This window comes from Salvelinus namaycush, chromosome 31 (assembly GCF_016432855.1).
Source record: "Salvelinus namaycush isolate Seneca chromosome 31, SaNama_1.0, whole genome shotgun sequence".
In the NCBI taxonomy this organism is placed as follows: domain Eukaryota; kingdom Metazoa; phylum Chordata; class Actinopteri; order Salmoniformes; family Salmonidae; genus Salvelinus; species Salvelinus namaycush.
Genome location: NC_052337.1, coordinates 34,669,059 through 34,691,818, shown reverse-complemented (window position 1 = coordinate 34,691,818; position 22,760 = coordinate 34,669,059). Strand labels below are relative to the sequence as shown.

Sequence of the window (22,760 nt, the reverse complement as noted above, 5' to 3'; positions counted from 1 at the left end):
GCAGATAGCGATGCTGCCCGTGGTAATCAGAAAACTCCACCAATGTAAATCAATAAGGATTACATATAAACCCAGGGGACGGGGAGGCGAGCACAAGTGATTATACGCATCACTACATTTACTGAGGAAAACAAGCAAACAACACACACAAACAGAAATGCGTGGAAGCAGCGTGTGTGTGTGTGTGTGTGTGTGTGTGTGTGTGTGTGTGTGTGTGTGTGTGTGTGTGTGTGTGTGTGTGTGTGTGTGTGTGTGTGTGTGTGTGTGTGTGTGTGTGTGTGTGTGTGTGTGTGTGTGTATGTGTGTGTGTGTTTAGCACAGCTGAGTGGGACGCTGATTGGCCTGGGCCTGGCCTGCTGGGACAGTGGTTATGTTATTTTTGACCCTTGTCCTGATAGAGCCGTGTGTGTAGTGAGTATGTGTGGTCCTCTCTGTTCCAACGGAATACACACTCACCTTGCCTCACACTAAAGGGAACACGGCCATTCAGAACATCTGAATTAACTAGTGAACGAGGCTGACAAATATGACAAGCAATGCCGATCACGTCACATGTGAAGATTCCCTATGAATATATCCTCCGTGTTTAAAAAAGAAACGAACGCCTGACAGTAGTATTGACTGATCGCCATTTTGAGACCGTTCTCTCTTTGTACTGATGGATCGACTAAAAGGGGTTGTGACAAAGCTTCCAATAAAACAAACGAGGGAGATGAAAGTAAGAAGAAAAAGAGTCAAAGACATGATGGAGTTGATTGACACATTGTTCTGTTAACCACAGCCTTTGGTATGTGAAAGCCTGTTCTTGTAATGGGGATTGACAGTCGGCACAGAGAGGTGGTTATCTAATTTTGCACCAATCAGAGAGGCAGCCTCTCCAAACAGGCTGCGTTCAGAAGTCAAGAGCGGCGTGAGGGTAATTAAAAACTGAACAAAAGAGCTTTTTTAACGCTGTAGAAAGAGGGAGGGAGACACGAGGAGGTGGAAACCCTTGTCAAAAAAGAAAGGAAAGTGTGTGTGTGTGTGTGTGCGCGCATGTGTAAAGACTGCCACGGCTCATATTTGTCACTCAAAGTCAATGCACTGTTCACTCAATATGAGTCATTTTTACACTTTTACTAATATAATTATAACTAGTAAACGTGTGACCATGGATGCCTAGAAGGGACAATAACACATTTTAGAACCATCGTATGAGTGATCAAAATAACTCAAAAAACGTTCACACCCCCTGTCACACACACTCACACACACACAAACACAGAGACGCTGGCACCGAGCTTGTTACCGGCTGATTGGCACCGGCACATTCCGGGAGGTAATTGGCACAATTCTAGTCGTTAACGCAGGGAAATAGCCACATGTCAACTGTCATAAAGAGAGGGAGGGAGTCTTTATGTCAGAGATGAGAAAATAAACAGCGAAAGAGAGAGAAAGAAACAGAAGTAGAGAGAGAGTGGGAGAGAAATAGAGAGAGAGGACGAGCGAGGGAGAGAGAGAGAGAGGGTGACGGAGCGAGCTAGAGCGAGAGCGAGAGAGAGAGAGACCGGAAAATCATAATACATGCAGGTGAGTGAATGAGGCTGCCAGAAGGAGAGGGACCGAGAGAAAGGGAGAACAGATAGAGAGAGAGAGAGAGAGAGAGAGAGAGAGAGAGAGAGAGAGAGAGAGAGAGAGAGAGAGAGAGAGAGAGAGAGAGAGAGAGAGAGAGAAGAAGAAAAGAGGATTGAGAAGAGATAAAGTCATACCGTAATGACAATTTATGGTGTGGGAGGAAGAGAGGGAGAGGAGAGAAGAGGACGGACAGAGAGAGAAGAAGTACCTAGCTAGTGGTTCCTCATGAACACCTACTGTACTCTCAGATAAATGACTGGATTCAGGCCAGGGTAATACGAGATTCAAAATCACACATCTTATCTCCTAATTACTAAGACTCTCTGGGTGTGTTTTGTATTGTGTAGATTAAAGGGATGTGAAATGATTATCAACTCTCTCGTCCTATAGTATAGACCTAAATCTCTTCCTTTTTGAGAGACATAACGTATTGTTTTTATGAACAATGAGTACCGTATTCAAATCTGCTTGGAAGACAAAAAACATGCCCGTTATGAACACGCAGTACATGCGCACACACCGGCACGCCCACAAGATCCTGCATGTGGAGAAGAAGAAGATGATGGATCGATGTGGTTGGAGATGTGTTTGTGTGTGCCTGCGTGTAGCCTAGTATGTGTGTGTGTGTGTGTGTGTGTGTGTGTGTGTGTGTGTGTGTGTGTGTGTGTGTGTGTGTGTGTGTGTGTGTGTGTGTGTGTGTGTGTGTGTGTGTGTGTGTGTGTGTGTGTGTGTGTGTGTGTGTGTGTGTCCAGTCAGAACACTAACGGGAGGCACTATCAGACACAGACGTCCTCATTACCACTGGAGGCCAAGGGGACAGTGGAGGTCAGCTGTGTCAGAGAGGTTCGTCTTCAGCTCTAATTGTCTACTGGGTTTGGGTAAGCCACCTCCACTGCCCAACACCCGTCCATACTGTCTCTAGTCCTGGTGCTGCTGTCATTACAGCTCTCTGTCCCCTCTAACAGACTGAGGGAGAACTGCTGGTTGAACCTTGTGGGTGGGCTGCAGAGCTCCTTGCTACCACACCTAACAATCCCATCTTGTGAAATGTTGTTAGTAGTGGAGACGAAGACGTAGAGCTGTGAGTGCAAAACGTATTTGTTTTTGCATTTACACAAGACAAACCCATGGCAAGCTGTGGGTGGAAAGCACTGAAAATGGGCCGGGTGGTTGGATCATTTGGATGGAAGGGAAAATGAGAGTCATCACCGAGGGAATATATTCCAAGTGAAGTAAAACTGGATATTTTCTGTAGAAGCCTGTAGAAGTCCTTCACTGTGTGACTGACTGATCTCTCTGAGTAAGCACCTGTGTCATTTATTCATATAGTCATCTATATTACTATACATCTCCACTACACACACAAATTACACATCTGGAGAACGAGCTACACAAGCTTACAGATTGATTATTCACTCACAGCGAGCTAGACAACAAACCATATGCCCTAAATCTGTCCTGACTACGAATATGGAAATATGTGCCGAATCAACGTGTATAAATACTAATATGACAGAAAGGAGAGAGCTGTGGGTTTACTGGGTATAAAGATATACGTAAATGTGATGCCCTTCTACATATTTATGCAGAAGATCAGAGTGAAGTGGAGAACAACAGTACATCTGATGTACCCTGAATGAGGGGGAGTTATGGATATGAATATAATAGACGATAGTCTGAGGTTTGTCTTTGGTTAGTTCATTGTGTTGACTGCTGTTGGCTGTGGTAGCCTTGCTCATATCTCATTCTTAGCTGTCCTGGGTGGGTGGTGATGTACCTAAAGTCTTGATAGGTACCCTATAACTCAGGCCTGCTCATAGCCAATGTTCCCTCAAAACAAATGTGTCACTGAGCAATTTTCAGGTCTGCTGAGCGCAACTTCCGGCGCGCGTTTACTGTGAGGCTGTGTAGACGCCTGAAGTTAGTTTCAGACAGTGGTCAATTAGCCTACTGCGGCTATTTGATCATAATGTAGGCCTACCAGAGTTGCTTACCATCAAGAACAATGGAGAAAATGCATCTCATAACATTTTAACATGGAAATATCTGTTCTACTATTTAGCCTACAGTAGCAGTGTGGTGTTCAATGTAGGCCTACATACCATGAGACTTATCCACTTGTCCTTCAGACAAGGAGGTGACTGAAAATGTTGTTGTGTTTCATGCAAGAAACCACTTTACAAAATAAAATGCAGCATTATTCCCATACCATTATTACAGAGAATCAGACATAATTATGCTACTCTCTGCCTATTTGCAACTTAGCTTATTCAGACCTGTTTCAAAATACAACACTGCCCCGTTAACAGAAAAAAAAAAGCTCTTTACCTGACTTGCTTTTCAAAGATGGCTAGAGATGTACACGTTTTGTGCTCTTGTAGGGAACAATCACTCCCCCATCGCTGACTACAAATGATCTATAACTGGGATAATAACTCACTAACTAGCAAAGGATATGAATAAATGTGCACACGTCACTACATGTAGCTCTTACTTTGATCTCAAAATAATCTACTCACTCCCGTTCATGCTGTAAACATAGTTCAGTTTAAAGTGAATGGCACAGATCCATATATGGCAATGGTCCATTTTCATACACTGTAGGCCTACTGCGGCTCTGATTTGTTATGGCACACCGGTCTGTGTAGAGTACGGGCCTGAGTCGTGCCTGTCAATGCAATAGAATCCTACTCCGATGAGTTCTGCCTACAAGAAAATCTCTTGCATAGTTCGTTTTGCGTACTAAGTCTTGCATAGTTACTTTTGTTTCTGTATGTTGCGTTGAAAGTGTCTAATATTGCGTTGATTCGGTCACAATTCCCAAAGTAAAGGGAAACATTGATAGTGTTAACTAACGGGGAAAACTCTAAAAAGTCTAGGGAAGTTCAATCTCGTTCTTCTCTGCGCAGGCTAATATTACTTCTGCGTGGCAGTCCCGGGGGAGCTGCAAGGCCGCACATGCGCACAACTTCAAGGGAACATTGATCATAACAAGAAGAGGAGGGAACATGGAAAGGGAACATGTCTAACCTACAAGAAGAGGAGTTATCCCCTGCAGGACTTTTAAGAGACCCAGGTGCTATTGTCCTGCACACAGTACTACTGTACTGTGTTCCTCTCTTTCATCTACCTGTGACATTCCTGTTGGAGCCTTTACAAATGGATGTTTGTTCACGTTTGACTCTGCGACTCCGAGACACACAAAGAGAAGGAGAGAGAGCAGAGAGCAACAAAGGAATGAGAGAGAGCAAAAAGCCAGAAAGGAGAGAGAAAATGAGAAAGCGAGTCAGAGCCGTGAATCATACCCCAGGAACACATCACGACTGAAATGATTGACAAGCAGCATCCTGAAGGGTAGTCATTGGGTTGGTTGCCATGGGGATTAGGTCTGGACTCCTGACACACACTCTCCCCTGGGTCGCACTAATGAACACACACGTCCTGTTCCTCCACTGTTCCTCCAATGACTAGGCACTCAAAAGGGCTCATACCCTCCACCCTCGCCTCGTCTCCTCTGCTCATCTGATGGTGTGCGGAGAAGCACTCTGCTGTTCACTAGCACGGTGACCTGACTGACGGCCTGTTGTGTACTTTACACCTTAGCCTTCCCTGTGAAGAGGGACCGGGGCTAAAAGTATATTTAGACTGAAGAATACCAGTTACACAGCATGAGAGAAAAAGTGGAAACTGGACTGGCCAGAGATTCAAGCTTTTCTAGATTGGTGTGTATGAAATAGACTGTAAATCAAATCAGATCAAATCACATTTTATTAGTCACATGCGCCGAATACAACAAATTTCACCTTACAGTGAAATTCTTACTTACGAGCCTCTAACCAACAATGCCGTTTAAAAAAAATACGGATAACAATAAGAAATAAGAAATTAAAGAGCAGCAGTAAAATAACAATAGCGAGACTATATACAGGGGGGTACCGGTACAAAGTTAATGTGCGGGGGCACCGGTTAGTTGAGGTAATATGTACATGTAGGTAGAGTTATTAAAGTGACTGTGCATAGAACAACAGAAAGTAGCAGCGGTGTAAAAGAGGGGGGGGCAATTAGTCTGGGTAGCCATTTGATTAGGTGTTCAGGAGTCTTATGGCTTGGGAGTAGAAGCTGTTTAGAAGCCTCTTGGACCTAGACTTGGCGCTCCGGTACTGCTTGCCATTCGGTAGCAGAGAGAACAGTCTATGACTAGGGTGGCTGGAGTCTTTGACAATTTGGAGGGCCTTCCTCTGACACCACCTGGTATAGAGGTCCTGGATGGCAGGAAGCTTGGCCCCAGTGATGTACTGGGCCGTTCGCACTACCCTCTGTAGTGCCTTGCGGTCGGAGCCCGAGCAGTTGCCGTACCAGGCAGTGATGCAACCAGTCAGGATGCTCTCGATGGTGCAGCTGTAGAACATTTTGAGGATCTGAGGACCCATGCCAAATCGTTTCAGTCTCCAGAGGAGGAAAAGTTTTTGTCGTGCCCTCTTCACGACTGTCTTGGTGTGTTTGGACCGTGTTAGTTTATTAGTAACGTGGACACCAAGGAACTTGAAGCTCTCAACCTGCTCCACTGCAGCCCTGTCAATGAGAATGGGGGTGTGCTTGTGTAACGGATGTGAAATGGCTAGCTAGTTAGCTAGTAGCGTTTCAATCAGTTACGTCACTTGCTCTGAAACCTAGATGTAGTGTTGCCCCTTGCTCTGCAAGGGCCGCGGCTTTTGTGGAGCGATGGGTAACGATGCTTCGTGGGTGACTGTTGTTGATGTGTGCAGAGGGTCCCTGGTTCGTGCCCGTGTCGGGGCGAGGGGACGGTTTAAAGTTATACTGTTACACTTGGTCCTCTTTTTCCTGTAGTTCACAATCATCTTCTTTGTCTTGATCACGTTGAGGGAGAGGTTGTTGTCCTGGCACCACATGGCCAGGTCTCTGACCTCCTCCCTATAGGCTGTCTCGTCGTTGTCGGTGATCAGGCCTACCACTGTTGTGTCATCGGCAAACTTAATGATGGAAATCTTAGGTTTTATTACATACAGCCGGGAGAAACTATTGGATATAAGAGCAACGTCAACTTACCAACATTACGACCAGGAATACGACTTTCCGGAAGCGGATCCTCTGTCTGGATTGGATCCCAGCCATCGACACAAAACAACGGCGCCGCAGGGGGCAGAAGAAGCGGTCTTCTGGTCAGGCTCCGTAGACGGGCACATCACGCACCGCTCCCGAGTTAACTACTCGCCAATGTCCAGTCTCTTGACAACAAGTTAGACAAAATCCGAGCAAGGGTTGCCTTCCAGAGAGACATCAGAGATTGTAACGTTCTTTGTTTCACGGAAACGTGGCTCACTCGAGACACGCTATCGGAGTCGGTACAACCATCTGGTTTCTTCACGCATCGCACCGACAGAAACAAACATCTCTCTGGTAAGAAGAAGGACGGGGAGGTATGCCTTATGATTAACGAGACGTGGTGTGATCATAACAACATACAGGAACTCAAGTCATTTTGCTCACCTGACCTAGAATTCCTTACAATCAAATGTCGACCGCATTATCTACCAAGAGAATTCTCTTCGATTATAATCACAGCCCTTTATACCCCCCCCCCCCCCCCCCCCCCCCCCCCAAGCAGACACATCGATGGCCCTGAATGAACTTCATTGGACTCTATGTAATCTGGAAACCATATATCCTGAGGCTGCATTTATTGTAGCTGGGGATTTTAACAAGGCTAATCTGAAAACAAGACTCCCTAATTTTTATCAGCCTATCGAATGCGCTACCCGGGCGGAAAAAATCCTGGACCATTGTTACTCTAACTTCCGCGACGCATACAATGCCCTGCCCCGTCCTCCGTTCGGAAAATCTGACCACGACTCAATTTTGTTGCTCCCAGCCTATAGACAGAAACTAAAACAGGAAACGCCTGCACTCAGGTCTGTTCAACGCTGGTCCGACCAATCTGATTCCACGCTTCAAGATTGCTTCGATCACGTGGACTGGGACATGTTCTGCATAGCGTCGGACAATAACATTGATGAATACGCTGATTGAGCGAGTTTATTAGCAAGTGCATCGGTGATGTTGTACCCACATCAACTATTAAAACCTTCCCCAACCAGAAACCGTGGATTGATGGCAGCATTCGTGCAAAACTGAAAGCGCAAACCACTGCATTTAATCAGAGCAAGGCGACCGGAAACATGACCGAATACAAACTGTGTAGTTATTCCCTCCGCAAGGCAATCAAACAAGTTAAGCGTCAGTATAGAGACAAAGTAGAGTCGCAATTCAACGGCTCAGACACGAGAGGTATGTGGCAGGGTCTACAGTCAATCACGGACAACAAAAAGAAAACCAGCCCCGTCGCGGACCACGATGTCCTGCTCCCAGACAAACTAAACAACTTCTTTGCTCGCTTTGACGACAATACAGTGCTAACGACACGGCCCGCTACCAAAACATGCGGGCTCTCCTGCATCGCAGCCAACGTGAGTAAAGCATTTAAACGTGTTAACCCTCGCAAGGCTGCCGGCCCAGACGGCATCCCTAACCGCGTCCTCAGAGCATGCGCAGACCAGCTGGCTGGTGTGTTTACGGACATATTCAATCAATCCTTATCCCAGTCAGCTGTTCCCACATGCTTCAAGAGGGCCATCATTGTTCCAGTTCCCAAGAAAGCTAAGGTAACTGAGCTAAATGACTATCGCCCCGTAGCACTCACCTCCGTCATCATGAAGTGCTTTGAGAGACTAGTCAAGGATCATATCACCTCCACCCTACCCGACACCCTAGACCCACTCCAATTTGCTTACCGCCTCTATAGGTCCACAGACGACGCAATCGCAATCACACTGCACACCGGCCTAACCCATCTGGACAAGAGGAATACCTATGTAAGAATGCTGTTCATCGACTACAGCTCAGCATTTAACACCATAGTACCCTCCAAACTCGTCATTAAGCGACCATGGGTCTCGACCCCGCCCTGTGCAACTGGGTCCTGGACTTCCTGACGGGCCACCCCCAGGTGGTGAGGGTAGGAAACAACATCTCCACCCCGCTGATCCTCAACACTGGGGTCCCACAAGGGTGCGTTCTCAGCCCTCTCCTGTACTCCCTGTTCACCCATGCCTGCGTCGCCATGCACGCCTCCAACTCAATCATCAAGTCTGCAGACGACACTACAGTGGTAGGCTTGATTACCAACAACGACGAGACGGCCTACAGGGAGGATGTGAGGGCCCTCGGAGTGTGGTGTCAGGAAAATAACCTCACACTCAACGTCAACAAAACAAAGGAGATGATCGTGGACTTCAGGAAACAGCAGAGGGAGCACCCCCCTATCCACATCGACGGGACAGTAGTGGAGAAGATGGAAAGTTTTAAGTTCCTCGGCGTACACATCACGGACAAACTGAAATGGTTCACCCACAGACAGCGTGGTGAAGAAGGCGCAACAGCACCTCTTCAACCTCAGGAGGCTGAAGAAATTCGGCTTGTCACCAAAAACAATCACAAACTTTTACAGATGCACAATCGAGAGCATCCTGTCGGGCTGTATCACCGCCTGGTACGGCAACTGCTCCGCCCACAACCGTAAGGCTCTCCAGAGGGTAGTGAGGTCTGCACAACGCATCACCGGGGGCAAACTACCTGCTCTCCAGGACACCTACACCACCCGATGTCACAGGAAGGCCAAAAAGATCATCAAGGTCAACAACCACCCAAGCCACTGCCTATTCACCCCGCTATCATCCAGAAGGCGAGGTCAGTACAGGCGAGGTCAGTACATCTTGCCTATGCTGTTCGGCCATCGCTCATCCATATATATTTTTATGTACATATTCTTATTCATTCCTTTACACTTGTGTGTATAAGGTAGTTGTTGTGAAATTGTTAGAATACTTGTTAGATATTACTGCATGGCCGGAACTAGAAGCACAAGCATTTCGCTACACTCGCATTAACATCTGCTAACCATGTGTATGTGACAAATAAAATTTGATTTGATTTGATTTGGTGTTGGAGTCGTACCTGGCCGTGCAGTTATGAGTGAACAGGGAGTACAGGAGGGGAATGAGCATGCACCCCTGAGGGGCCCCTGTGTTGAGGATCAGCATGACAGCAGTGTTGTTACCTACCCATACCACCTGGGGGAGGCCAGTCAGGAAGTCCAGGATCCAGTTGCAGAGGGAGGTGTTTAGTCCCAGGGTCCTTAGCTTAGTGATGAGCTTTGAGGGCACTATGATGTTGAACGCTGAGCTGAAGTCAATGAATAGCATACTCACATAGGTGTTCCTTTTGGCCAGGTGTGAAAGGGCAGTGTGGAGTGCAAAAGAGATTGCATCATCTGTGGATCTGTTGGGGCGGTATGCAAATTGGAGTGGGTCTAGGGTTTCTGAGTGTGTTGATGTGAGCCATAACCAGACTTTCAAAGCACTTCATGGCTACAGACGTGAGTGCTACGGGTCGGTAGTCATTTAGGCAGGTTACCTTAGTGTTCTTGGACACAGGAACTATGGTGGTCTGCTTGAAACATGGTATTACAGACTCGGACAGGGAGAGGTTGAAAATGTCAGTGAAAACACTTGCCAGTTGGTCAGCGCATGCTCACAGTACACGTCCTGGTAATCCATCTGGCCCTGCGGCCTTGTGAATGTTGACCTGTTTAAAGGTCTTACTCACATCGTCTGCGGAGAGCGTGATCACACAGTCTTCGGGAACAGCTGGTGCTCTCATGCATGTTTCAGTGTTATTTGCCTCGAAGCAAGCATAGAAGTAGTTTAGCTCGTCTGGTAGGCTCATGTCACTGGGCAGCTCTCGGCTGTGCTTCCCTTTGTGGTCTGTAATGGTTTGCAAGCGCTGCAACATTCGACGAGTGTCAGAGCCAGTGTAGTATGATTCAATCTTAGTCCTGTATTGATGCTTTGCCTGTTTGATGGTTCGTCAGAGGGCATAGTGGGATGTCTTATGAGCTTCCAGGTTAAAGTCCCGCTCCTTGAAAGCGGCAGCTCTAGCCATTAGCTCAGTGCGGATGTTGCCTGTAATCCATGGCTTCTGGTTGGGATATGTACGTACAGTCACTGTGGGGACGACGTCATCGATGCACTTATTGATGAAGCCAATGACTGATGTGGTGTACTCCTCAATGCCATCAGAGGAATCCAGGGACATATTTCAGTCTGTGCTAGCAAAACAGTCCTGTAGCTTAGCATCTGCTTCATCTGACCACTTTTTTATTGATCTAGTCACTGGTGCTTCCTGCTTTAATTGAAATAGGAGGATAGAATTATGGTCAGATTTGCCAAATGGAGGGCGAGGGAGAGCTTTGTATGCATCTCTGTGTGTGGAGTAAAGGTGGTCCAGAGTTTTTTTCCTCTGGTTGCACATTTAACATGCTGATAGAAATTTGGTAAAACTGATTTAAGTTTCCCTGCATTAAAGTCCCCGGCTAATAGGAGTGGCGCCTCTGGTTGAGCGTTTTCTTGTTTGCTTATGGCGGAATACAGCTGTCTTAGTGCCCGCCTCTGACTGTGGTGGTATGTAAACAGCTAAGAAAAATACAGATGAAAATTCTCTAGGTAGATAGTGTGGTCTACAGCTTATCATGAGATACTCTACCTCAGGCGAGCAATAGCTCGAGACTTCCTTAGATATCGTGCACCAGCTGTTATTTACAAAAATACCAAGTCCGCCACCCTTTGTCTTACCAGATGCCGCCGTCTATATGTTGATAGTGTCGTCGTTCAGCCACGGCTCCGTGAAGCATAAGATATTACAGTTTTGAATGTCACGTTGGTAGTTTAATCTTCCATGCAGGTCATCGATTTTATTCTCCAAAGATTGCTCGTTTGCAGGCAGATTGGAAGGAAGTGGGGATTGAATTCTCAGAAGGCAGCCCGCCCTCTGGCCCCTTTTTCTCTGCCTCCTCTTCATGCAAATCACGGGGATCTGGGCCTGTTCCTGAGAAAGCAGTATATAGTCCGCGTCGGGCTCGTCAGACTCGTTAAAGGAATAAAAGGATTCTGCCAGTCCGTGGTGAGTAATCGGAGTCCTGATGTCCAGAAGTTATTTTCGGTCATTTTCAGCAACATTATGTACAAAATAAGTACAAAAAACACAAATAAACAAACAAAAAACACAATCGGGTGGGGACACGTAAAGCGTCTGCCTTTTTAGTATGAACAATGATTTAGTGAAAACAACGATCAATGAGTTCACTAATTTGACCATTGTTAGATTAATTTGGAACAAATGTGTTTTCCCAGTGAACGTCATCATCCTGCTACTATGGGTGAGAGGATATGTAGGTGAGAGCCCACCTGGTGTTCAACCTTCCCAAGTTCTCCCATGTCACCTACGTCCTCCGCACTCTCCACTGGCTCCCAGTCGAGTCTCGCATCAAGACCCTGGGAGAACTTCATTGAGGGAAAATGTACTGACAATGACTGATATGTGGTAAGATGAATGCAATGACTGTAAGTAACTCTGGATAAGACTGTCGGCTAAATTACTCAAATGTAAAAAATATAGACATGGTTCTGTTCCCTAGCCCTCTCTCATCCCCTCTCCTCCTCTCATCCCCTCTCATCCTCTCTCATCCCCTCTCCTCTTCTCTCCTCCTCTCATCTGGTGTGTAAATCCGTTTGGACTTAGAGGGTCCTCTTCCCCGTGGAGCACTGACTCGTTACCCATGATAACACGGCAGGACCCCGGCAGACGACGAGATGCCTGAATTAAAAGCCTGCTTCCATGGCAACAGGCTCAGCAGCACAGCGGCTGCGCCGCGTCACCCCTGAACCCTGTCTTTATCTGGGGGCTGTGACAAGTGCTTTGAAGTGGAGCGAGAGACGGAGGGCAGGAAGAGAAGAAAAGAGAGAAGAAAAGAGAGAGAGGGAGAACGATAAAGCCACATTCTTTCAGAAGGCAGATGTAAGTTGGTTTTAGGAACTGCTTGCCACATCTTCATGGTGTGAAAGGAGGAGACTGTGTGTCACTGGTGTGAGCTGGCCCTTTAGGCCCTCTGGGCTTTAATGAAAAGGCCTTACAAAGGTAATGAAAGGGTCCAACCTCACGGGGTGGCTAGAACGTACTTTCTCTCCTTCTTCTCTATCTATATCCCCCCTACTCCCTCACTTCTAGATCTCTCTTGAGTGAGCTTTACAGAAACCATGAGAAACCAAAATGGTGGTCTCACCAAACCATTACTCCCACTAGAATAGCCTCTCAGATTTCATTTTTCCTCTGCTCTTGATTATGTACATTAAATATGTATGGGGATGGAAACACATGTAACAATGACTTTTGGGGGAGCCTGGTTTATGTCTAATGTATAAAGAGCACACAGTAAGACTTATATAAATGACTCAACTGCTGTGCTATTTCAGAAACCTCAATCCCAGTATTTCAGTCCTCTCAGGCCAAAGCCTCATTGGTAATGTTGGTGAGAGGAGCCAAAATAAATGTCTGCTGCAGCTTGTTTTCTTTGTGTGTGTGTGTGTGTGTGTGTGTGTGGTGTGTGTGTGCGTGTGTGTACGCGTGCATGTGCGTCTGTGTGTGTGTGTGTGTGTGTGTGTGTGTGTGTGTGTGGACATGTTTAACTATACTTGTGGGGACCAGAAGTCCAACTTGGGGACACAAGCTCTAGGGGGATGAGGGTTAAGGTTAGAATTAGTGTTAGGGTTAGAATTAGGTTTAGGGTTAGTATTAGGAGCTAGGGTTAGTTTTAGGGTTAAGGTTTGGAGCTAGGGTTAGTTTTAGGGTTAGGAGCTAGGTTTAGGGTTAAGGTTAGGTTTTCGGGTTAAGGTTAGGTTTAGGGTTAAGGTCAGGGTTCGGGTTCGGGTTAAGGTCAGGGTTAAGGTCAGGGTTAGGGTTAAGGTCAGGGTAATGGTTAAGGTCAGGGTTAAGGTTAGGGTAAGGGTACGGGTTAAGGATAGGTTTATTGGTCATGGTTAGGGTACGGGTTCAGGGGTTAAGGAAAATTGGACTGAACTGTGTGTCTCCACAAGGTTAGTTTGTGTGTGTGTGTGTGTGTGTGTTGAGTAGTTAGAGTGTGAGTGTGTGTTTGTGCCACTATCTATCGGTACATCAGACATCAATGTGTAGCATTGGGGCTAGCTGTGTAAAGGGTCTGTGAGGCCTGAAGGATTATTCCTCCTCTGTCTCAACCCATCACCCGGAGGAACACACACCTACCCTGTGTCTGTGTACTGGGGATGTTCATCTTTTTCTGTTTCTTTCTCACAACAAGAAAGTATGTTGAATCACCACAGTGGGCAGAAAGTATGCTGCATCACCACAGTGGGCAGAAAGTATGCTGCATCACCACAGTGGGCAGAAAGTATGCTGAATCACCACAGTGGGCAGAAAGTATGCTGAATCACCACAGTGGGCAGAAAGTATGCTGAATCACCACAGTGGGCAGAAAGTATGCTGCATCACCACAGTGGGCAGAAAGTATGCTGCATCACCACAGTGGGCAGAAAATATGCTGCATCACCACAGTGGGCAGAAAGTATGCTGAATCACCACAGTGGGCAGAAAATATGCTGCATCACCACAGTGGGCAGAAAGTATGCTGCATCACCACAGTGGGCAGAATCTGGCACGGGACGTCATAATGACGGCATATTCTGGTTTGAAACAGTTTCTTGCTGTAGAGGAATCATTATAACTAGTTGTCTTGTGCCAATGCAGATTATTTTGGCAACTGCAGGTCAGCATCAACGCATTGATGATGTCAGCGCAGCTGTTAAACCACCAAAACACATCAAAAGTGTTGCTTTTAAAAACAGTCACTCATACACCAGTATTTTGTATTCACACTACATTTTCATATTTTCAGGAGTATGTGCCTCCATATTACATAAATCCAATAATTGGAAAAGGACATAGACAAAAAAAAAACTGGGAGCAGATTAATATTGTAAAAGGTCAACAGGAGAAGTAGGGTACCTGTGTAATCTCAGATTACCAGAGATTATCCCATTATTGTGGAGGGTGTGGTGCATACAGTAGATGCCATTATGGATTAAATTTTGATAATCCCCTTTAAAACAGCACCAGAGTAGATAGAAATGGTTGTCCTTAGAAAACATTCATAATTCAATAGTAATACTACTGTGATTTTGACATACATTGCCAATAAACTGACCACCTGAAATTGCGTCATCAGATGTCATGTTCAATCCAGCAACATGCAATGACCTTCCTACAGTAATGAAGGACCACAAAAAATACAAAAGCTGCTCGCAGGATCCAAGGTCCATACCAGGTCAAACTGTGTGTGTGTATGTGTGTGTGTACAGTACGTGCGTGTGTGTGTGTGCGTGAGTACAGTATTATGTTTTGTTTTCATTCGAATATGTGATGTGAATCCTTGCGTAGCACCATCTACAGTACGCCTGGAAAATAAAGCCGAGTCCATGAGAATCCATCTAAGTGATTTAGCATAGTGCTGTAAGACATGGGCAGAATGGGCACATTAGGCCCCCGCCTCGCTGCCTGGCATTGCCTGGCTCACCCTCTCTGAACTGGCCTGGTCATAGTCCTCCAGTAAAAGAGCCACGGAGACAACTGACAACCCACTGGATCCAAACCCAACAACCCTCAACAGCTCTTCTCTCTCTCACTCCCTCTCCGTCTCCCTGTGGCTGGAATACGACAGATCTTTCCTCTGCAGTGACTCTGCTACATATTTCTGCAGATGCATATGCAACCACAGACTTGGGCCCATCTGTTTTTCCCTAGCCGGGTTCCTAAAGCGTTTCTGTGAGAAAATGCCTGACAAACACAGACAGACAGACAGACAGACAGACAGACAGACAGACAGACAGACAGACAGACAGACAGACAGACAGACAGACAGACAGACAGACAGACAGACAGACAGACAGACAGACAGACAGACAGACAGACAGACAGACAGACAGACAGACAGACAGACAGACAGACAGACAGACAGACAGACAGACAGACAGACAGACAGACAGACAGACAGACAGACAGAGAGAGAGAGAGAGAGAGAGAGAGAGAGAGAGAGAGAGAGAGAGAGAGAGAGGAAAAAGGCTCTCAGGATCAGTCCGGGTCTATTTTCTCTTTCAACAGCTGTGTTTTACTTCAGAAAATAAGAAAAATAAGGGTAATGGACTGGTGTCTTTATTCAAGTGAGGTAAGCAAGTGTGTGAATAATTACTGACGCTGGACACGTGCCTAAGCTTCCACTTCAATACAGTATCCCCTCCATTTTTATTCCATACAAACTACAATCTGTCATTCCATTCAGACTTCAGGCACCTTTGTTGATGATGGCAGTGATAGCATTGATTCTCTCTGCTCCGTCAGTTCACAGCTGTGTTGCTACAGTAACAGTAAGGTCCTGGTGAGCACAGGTGTGTCATCAGAATTAATTATCCCACTGAGCCAATCAGAGTGAAGAAGCTTGATTGGAATCACTCTGACACAAACAGTTGGAATCACCATTAGAAAAAAGCCTATTAGAAGAAGTAAGAAGTAGAGTTTCCAAGAGTTTTGGCCCAAACTTTTCTCTCTATTTAGTTTTGTCAGCACTTCTCACCGAGGATAAAGGCAATGAAGTTCCACTCACTTAACTCAGCTTTTCCAGGTCAGTCGCAGGCCTTTTCAGAGTTCAGACCTGAGAAAAACTCACTCCAAAGGACGCTTATTCGCTCTGGCTCAATCTCTCTCTCTCTGGCTCAATCTCTCTCTCTCTGGCTCAATCTCTCTCTCTCTCTGGCTCTCTCTCAATTCAATTCAACTTGCTTTATTGGCATGACGTAACAGTGTACATATTTCCAAAGCTTACTTTGGATATTTACAATATTAAGATAATAAGAATAAAAATTGTCAACGGGATAACAGTAACAACAATAACCAAGGATCAAAATAACCATACATTGAACAATAACAATAAGCATACAGTAGAGGACATGTGCAGGTTGATTGGTCTGTCAGACACTGTCCTTCATCTTATGGCAGGCAGCAATGTAGTGCGCTGCCAAACCACAGCTCTCTGTGTCCTCCCCTAACAGGACGGGTAGCCTATTCTCATCAGAGAGGTCTTTGAAACCTTGGGGAAATGACACTCTAATTGTTTTCTATTTTTTACATTTTGTCAGGAAATGCAGCTCTGTCTCAGGTTCTGCTGTGGTGCAGTGGTTGCACAGCCTTTCCTCTACAGGGAGCCAGGTTTTCCTGTGTCTACCCTTCTCAATGGCAAGGCTGTGCTCATTGAGCCTGTACTTTGTCAAGGTTTTTCTAAGGTTTTGTTCAGTAACCATGGTCAAATAGTTAGCCACGGTGTACTGTTGATTTAGGGCCAGACAGCACTGCATTTTGCTTTGTGCTTATGTTTCCCAATAAGCAATGTAGTTTTGTTTTGACTGTGTTGTAATTTGGTTTATTCTGATTGATTGGATGTTCTGGTCCTGAGGCTTCAGTGTGTTATTAGAACAGGTTAGAACAACTCGCTCTCTCGCTCTCTCACTCTCTCACTCTCTCCCTCTCTCCCTCTCTCGCTCTCCTACTCTCTCCCTCTCTCGCTCTCTCGCTCTCTCGCTCTCTCACTCTCTCACTCTCTCACTCTCAGTCGCTGTAATCTCTAACGAAGGCCTTTGAATTCACCACAACGTTGTTAGGTTTCGGAATGGATGGGTAGGAAGAGGTGCTACTTGACAGAGGAAGGATAATGCACAGTGGCCCTGTTCAGGAGCCCTGCTCTTATTGCAGATAACTACACGTTTCCCCTCCCTTAGCCACGTTGTGATGACATGCCAACCATTGCCCAATTTAGTTAAGTAAGGCATCCTGAAAGGTACGCCTATCTGAGACAGAAACAACTTCATCTCAAATCTACCAGGCCACTTAAAAGATACACCCTCTTAAGATTCTAACAATTACTATTAATACATGTTATATTCAAATAAGCCTCCAGGAATGTGGTTCATGTTATTAGCCATAACACATTAGGAAGCATCGCTAACACAGGGTGAGGAAGTAGCTCTGAGACTAAACTTCTCCTCAGATCAGGCCAATTGATTTGGCTAATCTTCCCTGCAGGAAGTGCACTCGAAGGATTTCCTCTGACCGAATAGGTGGGTAAAAAAGGGACACAATGAGGCCGGAAACCATTTTGTTGTTGTAAGAGTTATACGTCTTATTGGCTTGTCATGTTGCTGCGGCAGAGCCAGCTCTATACGTTAAGATCAGCAGTAAGGAGCGGAGCTGGAGTTGCCATCTGTTAGGGAGGAGTAGAGACCTGGTTAAGAAGTGAGGTCCCAGTGTAGCTGACATTATGGGGCCACAGCTTTAGGCTCTGCTGCTTACAGTAGCTCCAGTGACACAACTAAGTTCTCCATGTTCAGGGTTTACTTGGTGAGTGCCTGTAAACCAGCTAAGGTTACTTACTTTACTTCATTAATTTGAAGACAAAATACCAGTAAATCACTGTAGCTTTTAGCCATAACCTTTAACCCTTACCTCAGCAGCAGGGATCCCTTCTGGTGGGCGGCACTGAAGAAGAACTTCCTGTTCTAGAGACACTTCCTTTCCCAGAGGCTCCTGGTCAAACGTCTTCCTGAGATCTGGAGGAAAAAAATGGCAACAAACCATAAATAAACATTATCGTAACATTATCGTAATAAACGTAACATATCCCTCACGTTCTACACATGATGTATGTAATAATGAGGCTGGGGGGATGCTGAATTATATCACTGATGTCTTTTGATTAAAAAAAGACTTAGAAGGTTGTAGACTGTCGTTCTCAGTGCGCAGCTAGCAAATACAGTACTACATAGGGCTAATAGAGCGGTCTCTGTGAGAAATAAAGCTTGACTTTCTCTCTTTCTGTCCTCTCATTGCACAGAGAGCCTGAAGAATCGGAGGTGGATGGCAGGGAGCTGCTGAGAAAGGGATCACTCTCCCTCCTCTAATAAAAAGCCACTAGTTCTCCAGTGTGTGAGCCTGATGGAGTAGGGCAGGACCGGGGCCGGGGGGGGGGGGGGCGTCATGCAACACTGGAACCCAAAGCTCATTAGATATATATCACCACCTGCTGGGATACGGTCTGGCAGAGGAGCTGCAGAAATAATATGGTGACGAGAAGGGAGAGAGAGCGAGGGAGGGAGGGAGGGAGGGAGGGAGGGAGGGAGAAAGAGAGAGGGAGAGAGAGAGAGAGGAGAGAGAAATAGAGAGAGAGGGAGAGAGAGAGAGGGGGGGGGTAAGAGAGAGAGGGGCAGAGAGAGAGAGAGAGACAGAGAGGGGGAGAGAGAGAGGGCTTGAGGGGAGAGAGATTTGGAGAGAGAGAAAGGGGGAGAGAGAGAGACTGGGCTTGAGGGAGATTGTGTAAGAGGAGGACAGGGGGAAGGGAGCACTACAATTGCTAGAGAACAGACTCAGTGGAGTATTAAGTACACACTCGTACACCCAAACTCCACAGCCTGCAATGTCCCTGTTCTGCTTATCATTTTAACTCTCTAACACAGGAGCCCATTTAATCAAACCCAGTAACCACATTTAATGAATAGTCTAGAATAACATTATTCCTGTAGCAAAAAAAACATGCTTCAGTTAATGTTGAAGAGTTTATTTTTCTTTAAATCTGTAAACATTTTGTTTAGTACTGTGTGTGAATTTAAATGTACAGGCAGCTCGGTGAGACATTATTTTTGACACCAACTTTTAGCCCATAGTGTCAAAGAGCACACACACTCACGCACGCACGCACACACACTCACGCACACACACACAAGTAACTCCCTGCCAGTGTGTAATCCCTGAGAATGGGCTGGAGGAGTTCACATGAAGCCAACTCTGACTATCACTGTTAAACCAAGCATGGACCAGCCCTGCTTACAAAGCAAAGGAAGCCCAGAGCTGAAAGGTAAGCCAAGCTGGAAATCCCATATGCTCTAAAAGTACACTGTGTCTCTAGAAGTCAAGAGTTTCCATGAGCTTTCCTATGGAGTTTCAACCCCTCAGCCGCCCTCAGGGCAAAACCAAGAGAGAAGAAAAGCATAGTTCTGTATTGTGAATGGAGTTATACATCAAACTCTCTTTATGTCAGTTTGTGAATAGTGTAAATTAAATGGTATTCAGGTATTTCTGCTGTAGGGCCAGATGAGCATACCATCAGTGTGACGTGGTAAGGTTGGACCCAGGTGCAGAGAAGAGACCAGACAAGGAATTAGTGGTTAAGGATAAACATAATACTTTACTGAGAAACGCCGCAGGATCACAGTACACTTGAAAAAAAAATAAAACACAAAAAATAAAAAACTCACTCGGGAAACGAACGCACACTGTAAACAATTCAAGCTTCAATCCTCATTCCGCTGTGAAAGGACCGCCCCTGCTCCGGTGTACGAAGCATCCTCCTTCACCACAAAGGGACGAGTTGGATCAGGGTTAACAAGGATGGGTCCAGAGGTGAAATGTCCCTTGACCTCCATGAATGCCCTGTCAGCCTCGGGGGTCCAGGAAAAATGGGTCTGGGACTTGCGGGTAAGGACTGTGAGAGGCGCTGCCACCACCTCTGTCGTTGAGATAAACAAAGATGAATTCAACATATCCCTCAGGGTGTCATTGACCAATGCTTGAAAGACTTCCGGTGAGTTCGATAAGGGCATGACCAAATACTCATAGTGGCCACTAGGGGTATTAAAGGCAATCTTCCCCTCATCTCCCTCCCTGATTCTCACCAGATTGTAAGCGTTGCGGAGGTCCAGTTTGGTGAAGAATTGGGCCCCTTGGACCAACTCCAATGCGGATGACATCAAGGTAGGGGGTAACGATTCTGGATCGTAATCTGGTTCAGCCCTCTGTAATCGATTCAGGGACGCAGGCCTCCATCCTTCTTACCTATGAAGAAGAAGCCTGCATCAGCAGGGGATGTAGAGGGATGAATGAAACCTGCCTCCAGCGACTCCCGGATGTAATTGTCCATGACTGCTGCTTCAGGGGTTTGAGAGGGAGTACAGACAACCCCGGGGAGGTGTGGTGCCGGGTAGGAGTTTTATGGCACAGTCGTAAGCACGATGAGGGGGAAGGGTGGCGGCCTGCCTCTTACTGAAGGCCTCCCAGAGGTCGAAGTATTAGGTAGGGAGAGCGGAAAAGTCTTGGTCTTCAAGGGATGCAGGAGGACACGACGAGGCTCTTGGTGGGGGTCTTAGACATTTAGTCTGGCAGTCCTTACCCCAGTCTAGTAGGTGTCCCATGGACCAGGAGAATAGTGGGTTTTGTAGCACTAGCCAGGGGTACCCTAGGATAAGGGGGTTCTCGGGAGCAATGATCAACAGACAATTAAGAGTCTCTGAGTGGTTCACCCCAACCTGCAGTAGAATGGGCTTGGTCTGATATTCCACCTGACCGGAGCCAATGGGCGTCCATTGAGGGCTTGAATCTGCAGCGGGATGGTACATTTCACGCAGGGGATCTGTAACTCTCTGGTGAAGTCTTGATCAATGAAATAATCCGTGGCCCCAGTCCACAAAGGCTTGAATCTGGTGCTGACGGTTGTCCCAGTGGAGGATTGTGGGTAGTAACAGACAGTGACTGGGTATCCCGGAGGTAACTACACAGCTCATCAGGGCCTCCCCCTGTACTGGCGAGCTCTGGCATTTCCAGTCAGCTCTGGGCAGGTAGCACGGAGATGGCCGAGACCTCTGTAGTAGAGGCAGCAGTCTTCACTCCTGTGGGCTCAGATGTGTGCGACCCAGCTCCATGGGATACTCCATGCTGGGCTTGGTGGGCTTAGGAAACCGGAATGCTGGAGTCGTGTCAAAAGGGCGCCGTCTCACCCGTTCCCGGATGCGGTTGTCAATCCTAATTATTATCAGGGACTCGAGGTCCTCTCCCAGTTCCCGAGTGGCCAGTTCATCTTTGATGGTGTTAGACAGACCCTGGTGGAAAGCGGTAACCAGTGCCTCTGTATTCCACCCACTCTCGGCGGCGAGGGTGTGGAACTCAATGGCGAAGTCAGTCACTGGTCTGGCCCCTTGGCCGGGTGATTGAAGAAGTGAAGGCTACTATGGATCTGCAAGATGGTGGCTGCTGTTCCCACACCGCTGTTGCCCACGCCAGGGCCTTGCCCGAGAGTAGAGAGATGATGTAGGTGATCCTGGCCCGATCGGTTTGGAATGAGGACTGTAGCTCGAACACCAGAGAGCACTGAGTGAGGAACCTCTTGCATCCTCCCGGGTGGCTGTCATACCGCTCGGGGGCTGGGATCTCGGGTTCCTGGAGGAACCACACCAACGTCTGTAGCACTGGGCGATGAGACCTGGGCATTGGCTCCTCCTGGGTTGGGGGTGTGCCGTGGTTGGAGGGACTCGGCAGGTGCCCGAAGGGTCCCAGATATTTGGGAGAGCTGTTCTTGCTGCCATCCTAACAGTGCTCCTTGGTGGGCTACCACATTCCGGGTCTGGGTGATCTCTGCTGGGTCCATGTTGTGGCAAAAGCTTGCTGTGACGTGGTAAGGTTGGACCCAGGTGCAGAGAAGAGACCAGACGAGGAATCAGTGGTTAAGGATAAACATAATACTTTACTGAGAAACGGTAGCCGCAGGATCACAGTACACTTGAAAAAAATAACAAACACTAAGTCTCGAAAACTCACTCAGCTAACGAATGCACACGGTAAACAATTTAAGCTTCTCCAAAGGACCACAGAAAACACATCTCTTTTAACAAGGACATCTAGGAGCGGCTCCAGCCGCGGAGCCATGACGACCACCACGTAGTTGTTTGAAGTCTCTAACAATACCAGGATCCAGGATGTCCCGGGCAGGCCCGCTCCTCGGGACCGTAGCCCTCCCAGTCCACCAGGTACGGTAGGGTCCCTCGAACCCGACGAGATGCCGCACCGTGTCTCTAGAGCTGTCTCTGCCACCCTATGGTGCCAGGAGGAACCATGACAATCAGTGAGCTAGTGGTGGACAGACATAGTGGGTACTGGAAATAACAAGGACTGTAAATTGACAGATTTACAACAGAATATTACCCTTCAGAAAGTCATAGACAGAGAGTCAAGGATAGTCGATGTGGTCGTGATGTCGTGAGAGAGAGCTATACTAATTTCTTTGGGTCAGAACTACTCTAAGCACCTCTCAGTATCCATGGAAACCACCCGTT

The 22,760-nt window shown here is 46.9% G+C and overlaps 1 protein-coding gene across 1 annotated transcript in view; it reads right to left on the bottom strand.

The window, feature by feature from the left end:
- The window catches only part of unc5c (unc-5 netrin receptor C), a 186,529-nt gene that overhangs the window by 40,274 nt on the left and 123,495 nt on the right, over window positions 1–22,760 (bottom strand). Inside the window, exon 4 of the mRNA XM_038970765.1 lies at window positions 18,109–18,212. Coding sequence (XP_038826693.1) covers window positions 18,109–18,212 — 104 coding nt within the window. The remainder of the gene's footprint in view (window positions 1–18,108; window positions 18,213–22,760) is intronic.